Below are 20,000 nucleotides of genomic sequence, written 5' to 3' on the forward strand. Positions count from 1 at the left end.
GCCCGATGACGCCTGAGATGGGCACAGGCTCCCCGTGACCCGAGGTAGTTCAGATAAGTGGTAGAAGATGAGTGAATGAATGATATATTCATGGATTTTAACTTTGACTTTCTTTCCTTTAGATGGTTGTAAAGATTTATTTTTTGATTTAACTTCAAAACATTTTCCATTAGCAGGAACGTCATTGTTATTCGTCCTGTTAGTAAGTTAGTGAGATTTAATTATACGTTTTATTGTTATTTTTTTTATTTTACAGATTGACCATTACGCTCAAAGTGACCTGAAAAAAGGCCTGCAGCTGTTCGGCACTGAGGGAAACATCGGCCTGACCAACGCCTGGAGCATCGTCCAGACTGACGTAAGCAATGACGATAATCACATACAGAATCTCACAGAATATCGCAGATCATCTAAAAGTTTCATAACAAACTCTCAGTAAAAATGTGCTGTGGGAAGTTAGAAATATATAGAAATAAAAGCTCTGTTCAACGTCTGTTGTTAAAAGGTATTTAAGCAGTTGTAAGAAATAAAAGATTTTCCAAGTTTTTGCTTGGAATAAAATAGAATTTCAAATGAGGTCTCTCGTTTATTAGAGAAATTTTATCAAGTGCAAGAATAAATAATAATTATTTTAAAGAAATAAAATAATTTTCCAGTCGCCCAAAAAAATTTATATATTTATTTTACTTTTATTTAACTATTAAAAATCTATTTTGTTCATTGTGAGTAAAATTACGTTTTAATTACAAACAAACAAACAAACAAACAAATAAATAAATAAGTGCTTCTTAGGAAACACAGTAATAAATTTGTTGATGATTAGAACATAAGGAGGACATGATGGTTGTCTACAGTAGTGCTTTGGTTCTACTAGCAGTGTGTGAAGGTCAGAGTAAGAATATTTGGATTATTCTGGATTAATATTTGGAATAACTGGATTATTCTGTACATTTTAACTTTATTATTTGCAGCAGATGAATCCTTTAGTGTTCAGCTCATGCGGCACTCTAACACTTCTCCTAAACGAGTTAAATGAGTCGACACATGTTACCTGTAGAAAGGACAGAACTGAAAGAAAAGCCTTCTGTTCTCCATCCTGCACCATGACAGGATGAACTTTGATCATGTTTAGTGCTGGAGCAGATGTCGAATGTCGACGTGTTCAGACTACAGACTGCAGACTACAGAGTAGAAACTGTTCAACCTAATGACCTGTCACAGGCAGATTCAGCGTGAAATTATGGCACATTAATGGAAAATGAGACACATAAAAGAGGAGAGAGAGAAAAAAGAGAGTGTGTGTGTGTGTGTGTGAGAGAGAGAGAGAGAGAGAGAGAGAGAGAGAGAGAGAGAGAGAGAGAGAGGTGAAGTCAGCAGGCAAATGTGTGTGAAGTGTTTGAAGTATTTGGAGTGTATGGAGTGTGTGTACAGTAGAGTGTAGAGTGTGTGGTGTGTGTATGGAGTGGGTAGAGGGTGTGGTGTTTGTGTAGAGTGTGTATAACTTGTACAGCATGTAGAGTGTGTAGAGTGTATAGAGTGTTTGGAGTGTGCAGAGTGTGTGGTGTGTGTGTGTAGAATGTGTACAGTGTGTAGAGTGTGTAGAGTGTATAGAGTGTGTAGAGTGTATACAGTGTGTAGAGTGTAGAGTGTGTAGTGTGTAGAGTGTATATAGTGTGTAGAGTGTGTAGAGTGTTTGGAGTGTGTGGTGTGAGTGTGTGTGTAGAGTGTTTAGAGTGTATAGAGTGTAGTGTGTAGAGTGTGTAGAGTGTAGAGTGTGTAGTGTGTAGAGTGTCTGGAGTGTAGAGTGTGTAGTGTGTAGTGCTGCATCAACACTATTGTTATCAGTTCATTAATGACGACAGTCACAGTGTCGTGGTCCAGATCTGAGCTGCTGATCTCCAAAAACACAGAAACACAATTCTGTTTGTTTCTGAAGATAATAATGAGTTAAAAACACCAGCAGTGTGAATGAACGTCGGCTATGTCGTGTTTAGTGATAACACACTATGTTGTGTTTAGTGATAACACACTATGTTGTGTTTAGTGATAACACACTATGTTGTGTTTAGTGATAACACACTATGTTGTGTTTAGTGATAACACACTATGTTGTGTTTAGTGATAACACACTATGTCGTGTTTAGTGATAACACACTATGTCGTGTTTAGTGATAACACACTATGTCGTGTTTAGTGATAACACACTATGTCGTGTTTAGTGATAACACACTATGTTGTGTTTAGTGATAACACACTACGTCGTGTTTAGTGATAACACACTATGTCGTGTTTAGTGATAACACACTATGTTGTGTTTAGTGATAACACACTATGTTGTGTTTAGTGATAACACACTACGTCGTGTTTAGTGATAACACACTATGTTGTGTTTAGTGATAACACACTATGTTGTGTTTAGTGATAACACACTATGTTGTGTTTAGTGATAACACACTATGTTGTGTTTAGTGATAACACACTATGTTGTGTTTAGTGATAACACACTATGTCGTGTTTAGTGATAACACACTATGTCGTGTTTAGTGATAACACACTATGTCGTGTTTAGTGATAACACAATATGTTGTGTTTAGTGATAACACACTATGTCGTGTTTAGTGATAACACAATATGTTGTGTTTAGTGATAACACACTATGTTGTGTTTAGTGATAACACACTACGTCGTGTTTAGTGATAACACACTATGTCGTGTTTAGTGATAACACACTATGTTGTGTTTAGTGATAACACACTATGTCGTGTTTAGTGATAACACAATATGTTGTGTTTAGTGATAACACACTATGTTGTGTTTAGTGATAACACACTACGTCGTGTTTAGTGATAACACACTATGTCGTGTTTAGTGATAACACACTATGTCGTGTTTAGTGATAACACACTATGTTGTGTTTAGTGATAACACACTATGTTGTGTTTAGTGATAACACACTATGTTGTGTTTAGTGATAACACACTATGTTGTGTTTAGTGATAACACACTACGTCGTGTTTAGTGATAACACACTATGTTGTGTTTAGTGATAACACACTATGTCGTGTTTAGTGATAACACACTATGTTGTGTTTAGTGATAACACACTATGTTGTGTTTAGTGATAACACACTACGTTGTGTTTAGTGATAACACACTATGTTGTGTTTAGTGATAACACACTACGTCGTGTTTAGTGATAACACACTATGTTGTGTTTAGTGATAACACACTATGTTGTGTTTAGTGATAACACACTATGTCGTGTTTAGTGATAACACACTATGTTGTGTTTAGTGATAACACACTATGTTGTGTTTAGTGATAACAGACTATGTTGTGTTTAGTGATAACAGACTATGTTGTGTTTAGTGATAACACACTATGTTGTGTTTAGTGATAACACACTATGTTGTGTTTAGTGATAACACACTATGTCGTGTTTAGTGATAACACACTACGTCGTGTTTAGTGATAACACACTATGTTGTGTTTAGTGATAACACACTATGTTGTGTTTAGTGATAACACACTACGTCGTGTTTAGTGATAACACACTATGTTGTGTTTAGTGATAACTGCTTCCTACAAACAGAAATTTGAGGAATTATTCACCTATTTGCATAGAAATAGATATTTTAGAGCGACTCGAGAGTTCTGATTCAGAGTCATGAAGAAAACACATGGTTAAGGTTCGCGTGCAGTGTGTAGAGCTGCAGACACCATGACGACGGCGATGTTGTTGTTGTTGTTGTCGGAGACGCCGTGAATAAAAGACGTGCTGGAGGTGAGGAGATGCTGCTGATTAGAGCTTGTGACCCACGGAGGTGACTTTGTAAACACTTTCTTACAGACGGAATTGTGCCGAGATTAAACGTTCCTGCGTGATGAATTCAGACGGACAGAAGGACAAACGAGAGGAAAATATTTTCTATCGCTGGCTTAAATTTTTTCTCGTAATGATTTCTGTCTCACTCTTTTTCTCTTGCAGTTTCGTTGCTGTGGCGTAAATAATCACACCGACTGGTTTGACGTGTACAACACTACACGTGTCCCGGACTCCTGCTGCCTGGAATACAGCGACAACTGTGGCCTGGAAAATCCCGGGACATGGTGGACTGCTGTATGTAAAGCCAACACACACACACACACACACACACACACACACACACACACACACAGTAGAAGTTCGTTATAGATTCTCGAGCCCGGTCTCTTATTGATTTGATCTCAGCAGGATCTTTATTTCTCCTGCGTTTCCTAAAGCAGCTCACACTGACTTCACATTTACCGCGACCTCGATGTCTACAGGCTCCACTCACTGAAAATGGAGCCCGCTGTTCTGTTACCAATCACACTCTATAAACACTCTGAAATAAAAAAATATACACTTTTTTTTTTTAAATCTAACATTTTATAAGAAGGTATTTTTAAGCAGAACATTATTCAGTCTTCAGTGATACAGAATTAACTAAAATACTAAAAGCAACAAACAGAATTACTATAAAATTCATTCATTCATTCATTCATCTTCTACCTCTTATCCGAACTACCTCGGGTCACGGGGAGCCTGTGCCTATCTCAGGCGTCATCGGGCATCAAGGCAGGATACACCCTGGACGGAGTGCCAACCCATCACAGGGCACACACACACACACACACTCTCATTCACTCACACAATCACACACTACGGACAATTTTCCAGAGATGCCAATCAACCTACCATGCATGTCTTTGGACCGGGGGAGGAAACCGGAGTACCCGGAGGAAACCCCCGAGGCACGGGGAGAACATGCAAACTCCACACACACAAGGCGGAGGCGGGAATCGAACCCCCAACCCTGGAGGTGTGAGGTGAACGTGCTAAACACTAAGCCACCGTGACCCCGGAATCATAAAATTAATACAAATAATTAATTTTAATTGAGAATTGAAAGACTTCTTGCCTGTTTTTGGATTTTATTTGAATAAAACATGTTTTTTTAATATTCACTGAAGTGTAAATGCTTTGTGTTTTAAAATCCTAAGCCAAAAAACATCAGATGAGCCAATTAACATATGAATCTGAGATGACTGACAGTTGTGAAGGCCACATTTTCTGTGTACTACAAAAGCTTCCTATCTCCATTTTCTCTGTACAGATCCGGCTAATACAGTCTAATCTAAAATAATATGTGGTAGAGAAATAAACACTTAATAGAGCTTCATCTGGGATGTGAGAGCTTGCAGGAAGAAAAATGTCTGAATGGAATAAAGTGTCAGCTGTTAAAACTACTTTTAGAAGTTCAGTTTGTTCTGAAAGCGAACGAAGCAGCTCACGATCACACGTCTCTGTCTGGAACTCTGAAGTCCTACATAATCAGCTGCATCCATTACAAACTGATCACAAGTGTTTTTCTCTGGAGAACAATCAGACACACATGGAAGCTCTGTGTGCTTGTGATCAGATCGTCCTCACTGTCCTGCTCCAAGTGACTTTAACAGCTCCTGCTGTGAAGAATAAAACACGTCATGGTGCTGTGAGATATCTCAAGGTCTGAGTGTGTGACGTCCAGTCCACTGACCTCCAGAGAGAGAAGCCAGCGATCAGAGAGCAGGAAGTTAAAACAAGAACAGGCTTTACTTACAGAGATGAGAAACTGCAGCATTTTCTCCCAACACACACACACACACACATGCACACACACACACACACGAGGGGCTCGAATCAGAGCGTGGTGAATAATTCAGACAGGCCAAGCCAGTGATGTCAAAACCATTCGTGCATTAGAGATTACAGAACCGAGGTTCCTGCTGGAGCCACGTACACTTTCGCTCTGCCTTCAAACTGAAACATCCTCACGTGTTTCCTCATTAACTCCAACCTCCTACAGAGCAGAAGGTAACCAGTATTACGCCGTAGAGCTCAATAAAATCTTCTATAACAGATTATACTGTATGATAAAGATCTGAGACTAAATAAAACGAAGCAGCGCGGGTTTGTAGCTGTGGAACGTTTCACACGTGAAACGTAGAAGTGGGGTTACAGCACAGCTTTTTACCCCGAGGTTATAAAACTCTGCTCTGAAGCTTTCTCAGTGCAGTGTTTGTGGTGTTAGAATGTCACGGCTAGTCGCTTAGCAACAGAAATCCAATCAGAACCTGAACAGAGCTTCAGCCTCGTACGTAAGTGAAAACCAGGACACGGCGGAACAACGCTGAACAAAAACGGCTCGATAGATAGTGTCAGACGGCGAAACACTGAACATCAGGGAACTGAGCGCTGTAGCGAGGGGGAAATACGACGTGCTGGAACATTAACATAAATCAGATATCGTGAACGAACGTCTGGTCGACTTCACAACAAAAGTTCAAGTGCCGACATCACAAAAGTTCAAGTGCCGTCCAATCAGAGTCACTGATACATGAATATGCAAATAGAAGCAGAAGGTTGCAGCAGGACACATAACGACTACATAAACCCAGGATCGTGTTTAGACCAGTTTATAATCACAGGGAAATATTTCACATCTGAAAAGCTGTAATGATGTTAATTAGTTCGCTGCTTAACAGGAAAATCACAAAAAATCCTCCATTTCTTTCATCCTGTTTTGTGCTGTTGTGATACTGATGTTATAGAGATGTAATAGAAATGTTATAGAGATTTAATAGAAATGTTATAGAGACGTAATAGAAATGTTATAGAGATTTAATAGAAATGTTATAGAGATTTAATAGAAATGTTATAGAGACTTAATAGAAATGTTATAGAGACGTAATAGAAATGTTATAGAGATTTAATAGAAATGTTATAGAGACGTAATAGAAATGTTATAGAGATGTTCTAGAAATGTTATATACATAGTTATAGAGACATTATAGAGATGTTTTAGAGACATTATAGAGATGTTATAATGACATTATAGATCATAGATTTTATAGAGACATTATAGAAATGTTATAGAGACATTATAGAGACATTTTAGAAACATTATAGAAATGTTATAGAGACATTACAGAGATGTTTTAGAGACATTATAGAGATGTTATAGTGACATTCAAGAAATGTTATAGAAATGTTATAAAGACATTATAGAGCAGTTATAGAGCCATTATAGAGACTTTATAGAGCCATTCTCTCGGAATATTTTGGATATGTTTCTCCATTATCACTACCTTCCTACCAACCTGTACATTTTTAATGTCGGTGGGTTTCAGACGAGTTCCTTGGTGCCGCTCGCACTCACGTTTGTCCTGAGACTGAAACCATCTCAACAACCTCAACTCTAAAACAACCGCAAATCCGTCTTAAGCGTGGCAATATATTTCGTAATTGATAGTAGTTCTATCTTTTAGAACTAAGAACTAATTTAGTGAATAAATCAGCAGTAGACGTGAACGAGTGCATTGTGTTGTCTGGTCAAACCTCCTGGATGCTTTTAGAGAATCGAGTCCTGAACTTACGGATGATTTATTTTTCTTTTTGTTATTTTCTTTTCAGGCTTAAAGAATTTCATTTTCATTTCATTTCAGTTGTCCTCCTTTTATTGTGTTTATAATCCTTTTTTATTTGTTTTTCTTCCGTCTTATTTCACATCTAAAGTAGCTCTAGTCTTTTCCCCCCTCGCTTCTGCTGATGTAATGAATTTATAACCAAATCCCCTTAAAATGGTAATAGAAAGATCAGAGCAGTTAAGAGCTGTTATTACAGAAAAACCTCTTTTTCTCAGCGTTTAGATAAAATAAGATGGTGAACAGTAATCAGCGCCGCTGTAATGCTGGAGCTCGCTGAGGTCTGTCGGGTTTCTCGCTCAATCTGATGTTTTCTTATTGATTTATTTCGTTGTGGCTGTCAGACTTTCTATAAACACTCATTAGTGGATGTGATGATGCGAACGGGTCAGAATGTGTTTGTGTTTCAAATAAACGTAGAGTTTATTGTTGATCTGAAGGCTGTTAGGACAGCCAGTGAATCATGGGATTGCTGTGGATGGAGCCTGAAGACTGTCACAGCCCACTGTCGGCTTTATGGTCGAGTCCCAATCGGCCATCGTTTGAAGACTTCGGCAGGAAGACGTTAGTGTCGGGTCTTTGGTGAACTCAGAGTTTGTGCTGATCTGTTAGTCAGTCAGTTATAAACTCTATAAACACTCTGAGTCTGAGTTCCTCTCAAGGTCTCTTCCTCATATCATCTCAGGGATCACGTCACCTCTCCATCATCACCTCAGGCTTGATCGTTAGGGATAAACGTTAGAGAGGAATAATGACTTCAATCCTATTCTTTGAGACAATGTGAACTGTTGAAAGTGCTGTAGAAATAAACTGAATTTAAATTGAATTGTTAGGGGAAATTTTACACGGAGAAAAACACGTCTGTGTAAAAATACGTCACTTTCTAACACGTTGACATGAACATTATCCTGTGTTATATTTCTCACCTCAATGTTGGATTGATTTCATCTTTGTTAGTCAAAATTCTAAAGATTTTCTCTTCAGACCAAAAACATGATGTCACTGATGATGTCACTGATGATGTCACTGATGATGTCACTGATGATCATTGCAAAATAGTCATTAACAGTTATGGTCTGTTTCCAGCTTCATGTTGAAACTCTGCCTCATTCCTGTGAGGTATATATATATATTTTTATTCCATGCACTCAGAATTTCCTCCTTTAGCGTTTGTGAGTTAAAGCGGAGCGACAAAATGACTTAAAATCAGCAACATCAGTGTTTTATTCCTCCACAACACATCAAACTGCAGCAATTCTTTAAAAAGCCACGTTGCATCGCTGCATACATGACCTCATAAATCACACAAAACGAGCCACTTCCTGTCGTCTCTTCCATTATAGCAGCGATAAACAGTGTTTCTGTAACCAGGCAAACTTTATAAGACAAAATCAAATCGCAGCTTGTTACCATAGTAACCGCAAAGTAGTGTAAACGTCTCTGTCCTGCTGAAGATGTTAGAAAACTTTTTTCACTCCAGCGTCACTTCTGACTGTTACAAAGTGCTGACACTGGAGACTCCTTCCACACGTTTCTCCTCACAGAAAACGTCCGCACGTTGTCGACCCCTGCGAACGAGCTGTTGCTATGGAAACGATAACGTATTAGGCCTGGCGTGTTAATAAAAAGCTGCGCTTCTCTCAGAGCTGTAGATATTAATAAATAAAGTGAATAATAAGCTCATGTCTTTAAATGTGTGTGTCTGTGTGTGTGTGTGTGTGTGTGTGTGTTGACAGCCGTGTTACGAGCGGGTGAAGAGCTGGCTCCAGGAAAACCTCGTAGCTCTGTGGATTTTCGCTCTGTGCACAGCTCTAACGCAGGTATTTACTGAAGCTCCGTGTGAATCATGACATGATGGAACATCAATAAGTTTGATCAACTGCAGATAAGAGACAATAACCTGTGTGTGTGTGTGTGTGTGTGTGTGTGTGTGTGTTTTCAGATCTTAGGGCTGGTGTTCTCCATGACTATCTTCTGCCAGGCCGTTAAAGTGGACACGTTCTACACCTAGAAACATTTTATAGGACACTTTTATTTTGTGAGAAACAGGAAACCTTCATCTCTTTTCTTGTCTTTGTTTTTTTTTCTTTATATGTTGATGTGACATCATCATCGTGTTCTCCAGCTGGACGTTTCTTCTCTCCAGCGTCGAGTCCACTAGCTAACGCAGTGTTCACCAAACGTTCTCGTAAGATCGTGACAATGAAATTCTGATTAAAGAGAAGAAAGTTTAATCGTTTTACCGTCCGGATCAAATCATCTCATCCATTCCAGTGAGCAGAAAAGTGGACAGAAGACGTGACGTGACGTCATCGAGGAATCATCGGCAACCCGCTGTAACGTCACAGAAAGTAATTACAGGAAACGTTACAGCTTGGAGAAGAAAGAAAAAAAAAAATGGCCTTTTTGAGTATAAAATAATAACCTGAGTCCTGAACACATTCCAGAGCTGAAGATATCTGCAGTTTAATCAGATCATAAGAAGAGATTTGTCAAAAAAAAACATCATTTATCTTCATTAAGTAACAGACGTGCGTGTAAATATATGTACTTCCTCTGGGATCTTTCAAAATCCGTACTTATTATAATGTAAAAATATAAATAAAGCTTTTATAGTGAACTGTGTGTGTTTGTGTGTGTGTGTGTGTGTTGTCTTTAGTCATGATGCTCCTCTACAGAATTATTAAGAAATAATAATAATAATAATAATAATAATAATAATAATAATAATAATAATAATAATAATAATAATTCTGTGATTAAAAACTGTCCTATAATAAAATACAATAAATATATATACATATATAAAATTAATAAAAGTAAAATATAGAATTGAATAAATAAAAAGGATAAAACTAGAAAAATATTTTTAATTCTTAATAATAATTAATAATATGAATTTTATTTATTCTGACAATCAGATGGTTCTGGATTTAAAACACGGCTCATTTTCTGACCACAATTCTGCATAAATCTGATTTTTTTGCCTGAAGAAACTTTCTTACTTCTTTAAAGCTGATGGTTTTATTTTGAGGGATAAAAAAGGAAATCGCTCTAAAAGCTGAAGTCCAGGTGAAAGTAAATGATGTGTGCAGATTGTATTCAGTTCCTGCTGGATTGTGTTGAGGTTATCAGGAGCGGTGCTCAGCAGTTCCTGTAATTATCCCCTGTACCATCATCAACAAACACTCAAAGCCTGAGGGGATTCACATAAAGACAAATGTGACTGTTTCCTGCTGGTGGAACAGGAGTGGAAGCAGCAACACACACACACACACACTCTCACACACACATATATATACACACACTCTCACACACACACACTCTCACACACACACACGCACACACACACATATACACACACTCTCTCTCTCTCTCTCACACACACACACACATACGCACACACACTCTCACAGACACACTCTCTCTCTCACACACGCACACACACACTCTCACACACACACGCACGCACACACTTGCACTCTCATACACACACTCACACTCTCACACACACACATACACTCACACACACACACTCATGCACGCACACACACACAAAAAGACACACGTACACACACATACACACGCACACATACTCTCTCTCTCACACACACACACACACACACACACACACACACGCACACGCACGCACGCACTCACACTCTCTCTCACACACGCACACGCACGCATTCACACTCTCTCTCTCTCACACAAACACACACACATACACACACACACACGCACACACACATACACACAAAAACACACACACACACCCATCCACACACACACACAAATAAACACACACACGCTCTGAGCTCTGTGTTGAAGTCTTCTCTATCAAAGTGACATTTCAATTTGAAAAATTCATGATGCAGGTGTCACGCGGCTCGGCAAAGTCGTATCGGCTGCATACAGATTGGACGTAGAGGATGGATGGATGGCGTCTCTCTCTCTCTCTCTCTCTCTCTCTCTCTCTCTTTCTCTCTCTCGGGTTCTCTTCTCCTCGGTTCTCTCTCCGTCTCTGTCGTTCATCTCCTCTATAACTCGTATGATCAATAATGCATCCCCTGCTGCTGCTGCACCGCCTCCTTCCCCTCACTTAATCAATAAAACATGGACTACCTGTGCTTCCAATCCGTGTTAGAAGAGAAGGCGTGTAACCTGAAACCCGTTTTAACAAATAGACGAGTAATGAAACCTCACAGGGACACGAGAACAGTCTGGGACACGGGAACCCAGGACGAGCTCAATATAGTGTTCAGTAGTAAAGTCTAATATACAATCTAACACTTAGCCGTTGTGTTGTCATTTTCAGTTCTCTGTGATTGTTGCCTTTTAAGGAGTCCTGTGGGCGGGGCTAAATGTAAACCTGCCTTGAATGCGACTGGTATTTAACAGCTGATTGGTGTTTGTTAGAATAAAGTGAGTATAAAGAAAATCTGGAAAATCTCACAGGGATTTATCGTCTGTATGATTTTTCAGCAGTTTAGAATTTTTGAAGGAGAAACATAAAAAAAATCTCCACATTGTCACGGCTCTAGATCACCATCTTCATACTGTAATGTCTGTCACTGCTGGAACCGTCACCGTGGAACCATAAAAAAACTTTTGTTCCCGAGTGCCGGATTCAGGAGACGCTGCAGAGCCTCTTTTTTTTTTTTAGAAATGTCACAATTGTTCAAATTTCCAATTATGAGACTCTGATACACAGAAGTGCTCCGAGCGCCACAGTCAGTTGTCATGACACTCAGCCTGAAAAGTGTCACAACACAAGCACACAAACCTGCTGCGTCTACGACTGACACAATCAGTCTTACAAAAACAGCTGAAGTCTGTTCAGAGAAACATTTATACATGTGTGTTTACATCTGAGTCGATTTTGTCAATGAAAACACGGAAAAGAGTTCTATCGCTTTCATCACACTGAGAACGACAGAACGATTCAACACAAATAAACGACAAACTCGTTCGACGTGAAACACAGAACAGGACGGGCAGAAAAAAAAGAAAACGTTGTGTTGCAAATGTTTTGGTTCCGAAGTCATTACAGTGACTGCACTGATACTTTCAGGAACCGTAACAGGAACCGTAACAGGAACCGTATCAGGAACCATCTGCGTTTAAAGGTCATTCACAAAGATCTTCATAACTGATGAAACATTTATTATTCATGCAGCAGTTAGGTTTTAAAATTGATGATTAAAATTTCAAGATTCTTTTAAGGTTGAAATATAAATACGTGATGTGATCATCAGCCCCTGAGGGCCAGAGATGTTTTATGAGATTAATTGTGTGTCGTTTATGATGGAGTCCGGAGACACGTGGGGTTTTTAGTAAATAGATAAGAAATGTTTTCAATTTCCCTTTAAATATAAACTGCACTATAGAATATTTACACAGCGCTAGTTAACTGTAACACAACAGCTGAAGGAGTTGACGGCTCACAGTTAACTAGTTCCTACTCAATTTTAGAAGGCTTCATTTACGAGGTAACATCAGTAGTTTCAGTGATGATGTAAAAATGATCGACTTTAATTTCAGAAGTTTGTCTTGGCCACATTCCTTCTTTCCAGAAGATTCTGGATGCCGTGTTTCAGTCCTGCTTTGTGGATAGTTCTGTCCCAGATGTCCTGAAATTCTGCTGGTGAATTTCCTGATCCAACTTCAAAAAGCATTTGTTCCCCAACAGTAAAAGCGTCCAAGCCCAGAGGCGAGGAATCAGCCTCACACCATTACGCTCGCTCCCTCCTGCTTCAGTCAGGATAACACATTCATTCTGTGTTCATTTAGTAAAAAATAAAGTAAAGGTGTTCCTTCTGCAAACATCTTTGGAGTCTTTTCGCTCGCTCCGTGATAAACGTCTTGCTCCTGACTTTTAAACTCACGAGCGAGTCAGAACGCAGCGTTCTTTGTCCCTTGAGGTTTAAACGATGTGCCCTTGAAGTGATCTCTGTAGGGAGCTTCTCCACAGGAGCCACATCCTCTTTAATCCGTCTGCCATTCCATGCACCGATGGTGGTCCGAGCTTTTAAACAACCCCTTTGAAGAACTTTATAATCTTATAATCTTTAAAAATTCTGTACATCCTCACAGTTTATTTTCTTCATTTACTTCTTCCTATGAAATCCTTTTACAAGGCCGTATCGGCCGTGAGCAGGAGTCTGTTGTGAAGAAAACGCTCTGATTCACACTTAATAAATAAGTCCAGCTGTATTTATTGTTTTGACTTAACTGAAGGTCAGAGAACAGTTCAGGAGTAACTCAGAGAAATCGGCTCTCACACTCCAACAAACACGGCAGACTTCTGCTAATCTGTACAGACTGAAATACAACTGTTATTATTATTAATATTATTATTATTAATATTATTATTATTTTAGTGTCTAATCTCTAAGGAGACAAGATACAAGATACACCTGTGTTTTTATAAACCGGATCCTGTTCAGATTTTAGCTGCATGCATTTACATGTGTAATAAAAATGTACAAATACTTGTTTTGTTTATGATGCAATACAATGGGCGGGGTTTTGTTTGTGATGTAATACTATAGGAGTTATGATGTAATAAAAGGGGAGGGGTTTTGTTTATGATGTAATACAAGGAGAGTTTTGTTTATGATGTAATACAATGGGAGGGGTTTTGTTTATGATGTAATACAATGGGAGGGGTTTTGTTTAGGATGTAATACTATAGGAGTTATGATGTAATACAAGGGGAGTTTTGTTTATGATGTAATACAAGGGGAGGGGTTATGTTTATGATGTAATACAATGGGAGGGGTTTTGTTTATGATGTAATACTATAGGAGTTATGATGTAATACAAGGGGAGGGGTTTTGTTTATGATGTAATACAATGGGAGGGGTTTTGTTTATGATGTAATACAATGGGCAGGGTTTTGTCTATGATGTAATACAATGGGCGGGGTTTTGTTTATGATGTAATACAATGGAGGGCTTTTATACACTTCTCTGGTCTTCTGTAAGTCTGCGTCACATTTTCCTGTCTGTAAGCGGAGCCATATTATAAATTGCGGAAGCCTCAGCGCCCTCTGCTGGCAAATATCAAAGAAACACCTTGAGAAGCGAAAAGCATCCAGAACATTTTAATCAAGACTGCATTATAAACCAGAGCTGGTCTTTATTTAACCCAAGAGACAGCAGTAAAACAACAGAATAAATTCAATCCTTCGTTAGTTTAGACATAATGAACAGACAGCTAAACCAGTAAAAACAGGATTTTATCTCCCAGAATTCTCCATCCTGTCGTACCAAAGCTACAACACCTGATAATCTGTAAATTAACTCTATCATTCTGTCTGATTTCAAAACACAGCCTACATTCAAAATCAAACAAACCTGACAAAAATCTCCAACATTAAACTTCATTATTTAACAATGAATTGTGAAAGTGTTTCATTCCTCTTAAAACACCTCAGCCATTCGACAGAAATTACAACTTTTAACAATTAAATCTATCAATTTTTTTCCATTTATATTTACATTCAGTGCTAAAGAACTTCCATGAAACGTCGTCCTGTTGTCACACTGTGATGGTGTTCATTCAGCAATCAGCGTGTTTGTGTTCCTCGTTCCAGCACAATTTCTTTGACCGGATCAGAGGACTTTTTTTTTAACAAGTAATTTTTGCAGAAATTCGACGCACATTTTTTTCTCTCGTCGTTTTGAACTTGCGATGTTAAAGCAAACAGAAATCAGAAGCTTAATGTGAGCAAGCTTTATTAAAAGTAAAGAGCACAGGGACAAAAACGTCACGAATAAAAGTAAGTCATGTGATCAGCGTCCTTTAATTTCGTGCCTCACGCTCGGTGCTTTCAGATACTAAAGTTGCCCTGATAAAGCGACATAATGTTAAAGGAGCACTTACTGTTCATCCCTCACTCTCCATACACACAAATGTAATCTCTCTCTCTTTCACACACACACACTCAATTCATCACAATCCTCACTTCTACAAATGTGTGTTTATTTTACGGAATATCAGGACAAGATGCTCTTAAAAGAAGGACGAGCTGAACCACGAGGAGTGAAACACCAACACACACACACACACACACACACACACACACACACACACACACACCGCTCTCTTTCTCTCCAGCACAGTTATTTTATCCACACACACACCTGCCTGGTTTATTTATATCTATGTACAGAGCACTGTGCAGCACAGTAGGGTTAGTGGATCCTGGTGAGCTCCTCCACTATCTTAATCACTTCATCCACCGTGGCCTCTCGCTTCATCCCGCTGCCGTCATCAATCTAAACAAACACACACACACACACACAAATCAAACACCACACACTCTCGGGCATGTCACAGACTTAAGTAGACTTAACTACCTGTAGTGTGCTGACCACTTCCTGCATTTTAGCCCGTCCCAGATCTAAGAAGCTTTCGATCAGATCCCCGTCGATGAAACCTGTGGCCTGCTCCGTCTTCCTCTCCGTATTGAACGATCTCCAGGTGATCACAGTTAAGGATTTTTACAGGGTTCCCACTCTTTTTCAGAGATCATTTTCCAGGACTTTTCCAGGACAGTTCAAATTTAGCAAAAAAAGACAAGGATCACAGATTCACGGCCTAAATATGTTCTTCTTTTCAGAAGTCTTAAAAACAGCGTACATTTTATGGCTATTACTTAACTATACTTTTAAAGACAATTTGTCATGTGAATGAAATTTCAACATTTATAAAATAATAAGGCAGCACATATTAATACCCTCTCCTTTCTCAGACCAATGCCGTCATGCATGCTTTAGTTTGCTGTACATTCCCCTTGCACATGATATTCAGATTAACAAGGTTAATATAACCTGCTTCCCCATCACCATTTGCTGAAAACATTCGAGCACTTAAACCATTCCTAGCACCTGAAACCGCCAACACATGACAGCATCATCCGTCACAGCGAGATTAAACAGCATAACAAAAACCTGTCAAAACTCAGCGTCTCTGAACAGAGCGCTTTCTGTTACTAACGTTAATTGTTTCGATCAGTTGTAAACTGTTCTTTAAATGATCAAGAACATTTAAAAATAATAAATTTTCCAGGACAACAAGATTTTTTCCAGGACAATTTATGTTTTCTCTCATTTTCCATGTGTTTTCCAGGACTGGAACATTGGTCATTAATTTTCCAGGATTTCCAGGTTTTCCAGGACGCGTGGGAACCCTGTTTTATTTTTAAAGTGACGTGACGTACTCAGAATTTGTTCTCTGCATTTAACCCATCCAAAGTGCACACACACAGCAGTGAACACACACACACACACACACACACCCCCACAGCAGTGAACACACACACACACCCCCACAGCAGTGAACACACACCCCCCACAGCAGTGAACACACACACACCCCCCACAGCAGTGAAACACACACACACACCCCCCACAGCAGTGAAACACACACACACACCCCCACACAGCAGTGAACACCCCCCCCCCACACACAGCAGTGAACACCCCCCCCACACACACAGCAGTGAACACACACCCCCCCCCCAACACAGCAGTGAACACACACCCCCCCCCCCACACAGCAGTGAACACACACCCCCCCCCCCACACAGCAGTGAACACACACACCCACCCCCACACAGCAGTGAACACACACACCCACCCCCACACAGCAGTGAACACACACACCCACCCCCACACAGCAGTGAACACACACACCCACCCCCACACAGCAGTGAACACACACACCCACCCCCACACAGCAGTGAACACACACACCCACCCCCACACAGCAGTGAACACACACACCCACCCCCACACAGCAGTGAACACACACACCCACCCCCACACAGCAGTGAACACACACACCCACCCCCACACAGCAGTGAACACACACACCCACCCCCACACAGCAGTGAACACACACACCCACCCCCACACAGCAGTGAACACACACACCCACCCCCACACAGCAGTGAACACACACACACACCCCCACACAGCAGTGAACACACACACACACACCGGTGAACACACACACACACCCACAGCGGTGAACACACACACACACCCACAGCAGTGAACACACACACACCCACACAGCAGTGAACACACACACACACCCACACAGCAGTGAACACACACCCGGAGCAGTGGGCAGCCATTTATACTGCGGCGCCCGGGGAGCAGTTGAGGGGTTCAGTGCCTTGCTCAAGGGCACCTCAGTCGTGGTATTGCCACGTATATGTGTATATACATATATATACACACACACACACACACACACACACACACACACACATATATACATGTTTATTAACTAAACTTATATTGATGGCACACAAACACTGTATAATGCAAAAGCAGTTTGAGGATATAAGCTGTGCTCGATCTTTCCCACGCTCTTAATGACCTTGTTGAGTCGATTCTGTAAATCCATCAGTAAACTGTACCATCCCTCTGACAGTGACGTCACCAGCCCTGACACACACACACACACACACAGTTGAAATAAAAGCCGAGGGTCAGGAACACTGTCAGCCGTCATCAGATTAATTAAGATAACGAGCTCCAGACAAAAGTCTCCACACTCAGGTGGCGTTTTCCACTAAACGTTATTTAGTCGAACGTTTTACTGCTGATTTTAGGACAAATTAAATAAAAGGTGGATTTTTTTAACATTTATGTTACCAATCATTCCGTTAACGGTTCCGAACAGCACGGAACCCTGCGTAGGAGTGGAGCTCTCGCCGAGGTTCTGCAGCACGAGGGAACCGTGACAGAACACGTTCACAAATTCACCCAGGTGGAACACGCCCACTTCCTGTAAATGCTGACGCTCCTCATCAGTGGTGGCAGCGCTGAGACAGAGAGAGAGAGAGAGAGAGAGAGAGAGAGAGAGAGAGAGAGAGAGAGAGAGACCAAGAGAGATAGAGAGAGATATGGAGAGAGAGAGACCGAGAGAGATGGAGAGACAGAGACCGAGACAGAGAGAGAGAGAGAGAACATTAGTGACAAACACACAGAAAAATGGTTAAGAGAAAAGGAGAGATTTGTTCATCATCTCCGAGCCTGATTATGAAGTGATAAAACATCACTACAAATTATTATCTTACAGTAAAATAAAAAGACCAACAGAAGAGTCTCCAGTCCACATATTAGAGTCTGATGTTGTGCTGATTATTTTTTATAATCATACACTAAATCCTGACAGTTAAAACCCTTCTACATGCCCCAGATGTTCAGCGGTTCCTGGACGGTGGAGGCTCAGAGTGAACCGGTGTGCAGTGAAGCGTTTGACAGCTCATTAATGTGCCGAGAGAACATTCTGCCTGTACCTGTCTTTCTGGCACACAAAAAGGTTAAATGCGTTTTCTGCTCCGAGGAAATTATCGTCATCCAAAATCTCCACAGCGCTCATCCAGTTGGGGTTAAAGTCTCGAGCAATCTGAAGAGAAACGAGAAAAAGGAAGACTGTTAAGAGCTAAAAACAGATACAGAGCTGCCTAAAGAGACACTTTCAACCTTTTAAATAAAAAGAGTGACCGAGAGAGAGAGACCGTGAGAGAGAGAGAGAGGGAGACATAGACAGACAGAGAGAGAGGGAGACATAGACAGAGAGGGAGACAGAGAGAGAGAGGGAGACAGAGAGAGAGAGACAGAGAGAGAGAGGGAGACAGAGAGAGAGAGGGAGAGAGAGAAGGCGGCAGACAAAGATTGATAGAGAGAGAGAGAGAGAGAGAGAGAGAGAGAGAGAGAGCAAATAAAATATATATAAAAAAGAGAATTAATCTGTTACATAAATCACAGCCTTGTTGCAAATGTTCTTCCTCATTCTGGGAAAAAAAGGGAAAATTGACTCCTTTAAAAATGTCCTCACTCTAAACCTCTCACCTCTTCAAAGTTTCCCTCCATGGGTTTGTAGGCCAGCAGCAGCACAGACCTCATCAGATCTCCCACCAGGATGAAGTCACCTTTAGTCTTCAGATACAGAGCCATGATGTTGTTGTAGTGATTACACTCAGTCCTCAGCTCCTTTTCTGCCGTCCACTCGTACAGGCGTACCTACACACACACACACACACACACACACACAGACAGACACACACACACGTCAAATATAGCCTAAATATAACCACATGAAATCTCTAGAACTTTGCAGAACACTAAGAGTCTCACAGTGCTGTTGATGCTCGCCAACAATTTCCCGTTAAACTCCACGATGGAGTAAACGGCTCCTTTCACCTCTTTCTCTGCCACAGTCTGCAGTTTACCTACAGAAAGAAATTAATGTTAAAAAGATTAATGTTAGTAACAGGAATGTGTTTTTATTACATGATTATATGAAGCTCATTCTATAAACTGTAACGTATTAGAATCAGTACATTAAAAGAAACACTTTATTAAGCCCAGACTGTAAAGTCTAACGCTCTCTAATTAATAATTCATTGTTCTATATTTCTTTACCAGAATAACTTGTATACTGAAATATATATTTGTGCAAATTTACAACGATTACGTTACGGC

At 40.2% G+C, this 20,000-nt stretch overlaps 2 protein-coding genes across 4 annotated transcripts in view; one reads left to right on the forward strand and one right to left on the reverse strand.

The window, feature by feature from the left end:
• The window catches only part of tspan4a (tetraspanin 4a), a 101,815-nt gene extending 91,707 nt beyond the window's left edge, over positions 1–10,108 (forward strand). For all 3 annotated transcript variants that reach the window (XM_060878516.1, XM_060878517.1, XM_060878515.1), the window contains 4 exons: positions 257–358; positions 3,989–4,120; positions 9,225–9,308; positions 9,431–10,108. In XM_060878516.1, the coding sequence (XP_060734499.1) occupies positions 257–358; positions 3,989–4,120; positions 9,225–9,308; positions 9,431–9,499 (387 nt within the window). In that variant the 3' untranslated portion in view covers positions 9,500–10,108. The remainder of the gene's footprint in view (positions 1–256; positions 359–3,988; positions 4,121–9,224; positions 9,309–9,430) is intronic.
• A 4,472-nt stretch (positions 10,109–14,580) lies between these two features.
• The window catches only part of ddb1 (damage-specific DNA binding protein 1), a 16,724-nt gene continuing 11,304 nt past the window's right edge, over positions 14,581–20,000 (reverse strand). The window contains exons 21-27 of the mRNA XM_060878801.1: positions 19,653–19,747; positions 19,368–19,538; positions 18,812–18,921; positions 18,165–18,334; positions 17,852–17,954; positions 15,855–15,978; positions 14,581–15,773 (exon numbers count right to left, since the gene is read on the reverse strand). Coding sequence (XP_060734784.1) covers positions 15,690–15,773; positions 15,855–15,978; positions 17,852–17,954; positions 18,165–18,334; positions 18,812–18,921; positions 19,368–19,538; positions 19,653–19,747 — 857 coding nt within the window. The 3' untranslated portion in view covers positions 14,581–15,689. The remainder of the gene's footprint in view (positions 15,774–15,854; positions 15,979–17,851; positions 17,955–18,164; positions 18,335–18,811; positions 18,922–19,367; positions 19,539–19,652; positions 19,748–20,000) is intronic.

Source organism: Tachysurus vachellii, chromosome 9 (assembly GCF_030014155.1).
Source record: "Tachysurus vachellii isolate PV-2020 chromosome 9, HZAU_Pvac_v1, whole genome shotgun sequence".
In the NCBI taxonomy this organism is placed as follows: domain Eukaryota; kingdom Metazoa; phylum Chordata; class Actinopteri; order Siluriformes; family Bagridae; genus Tachysurus; species Tachysurus vachellii.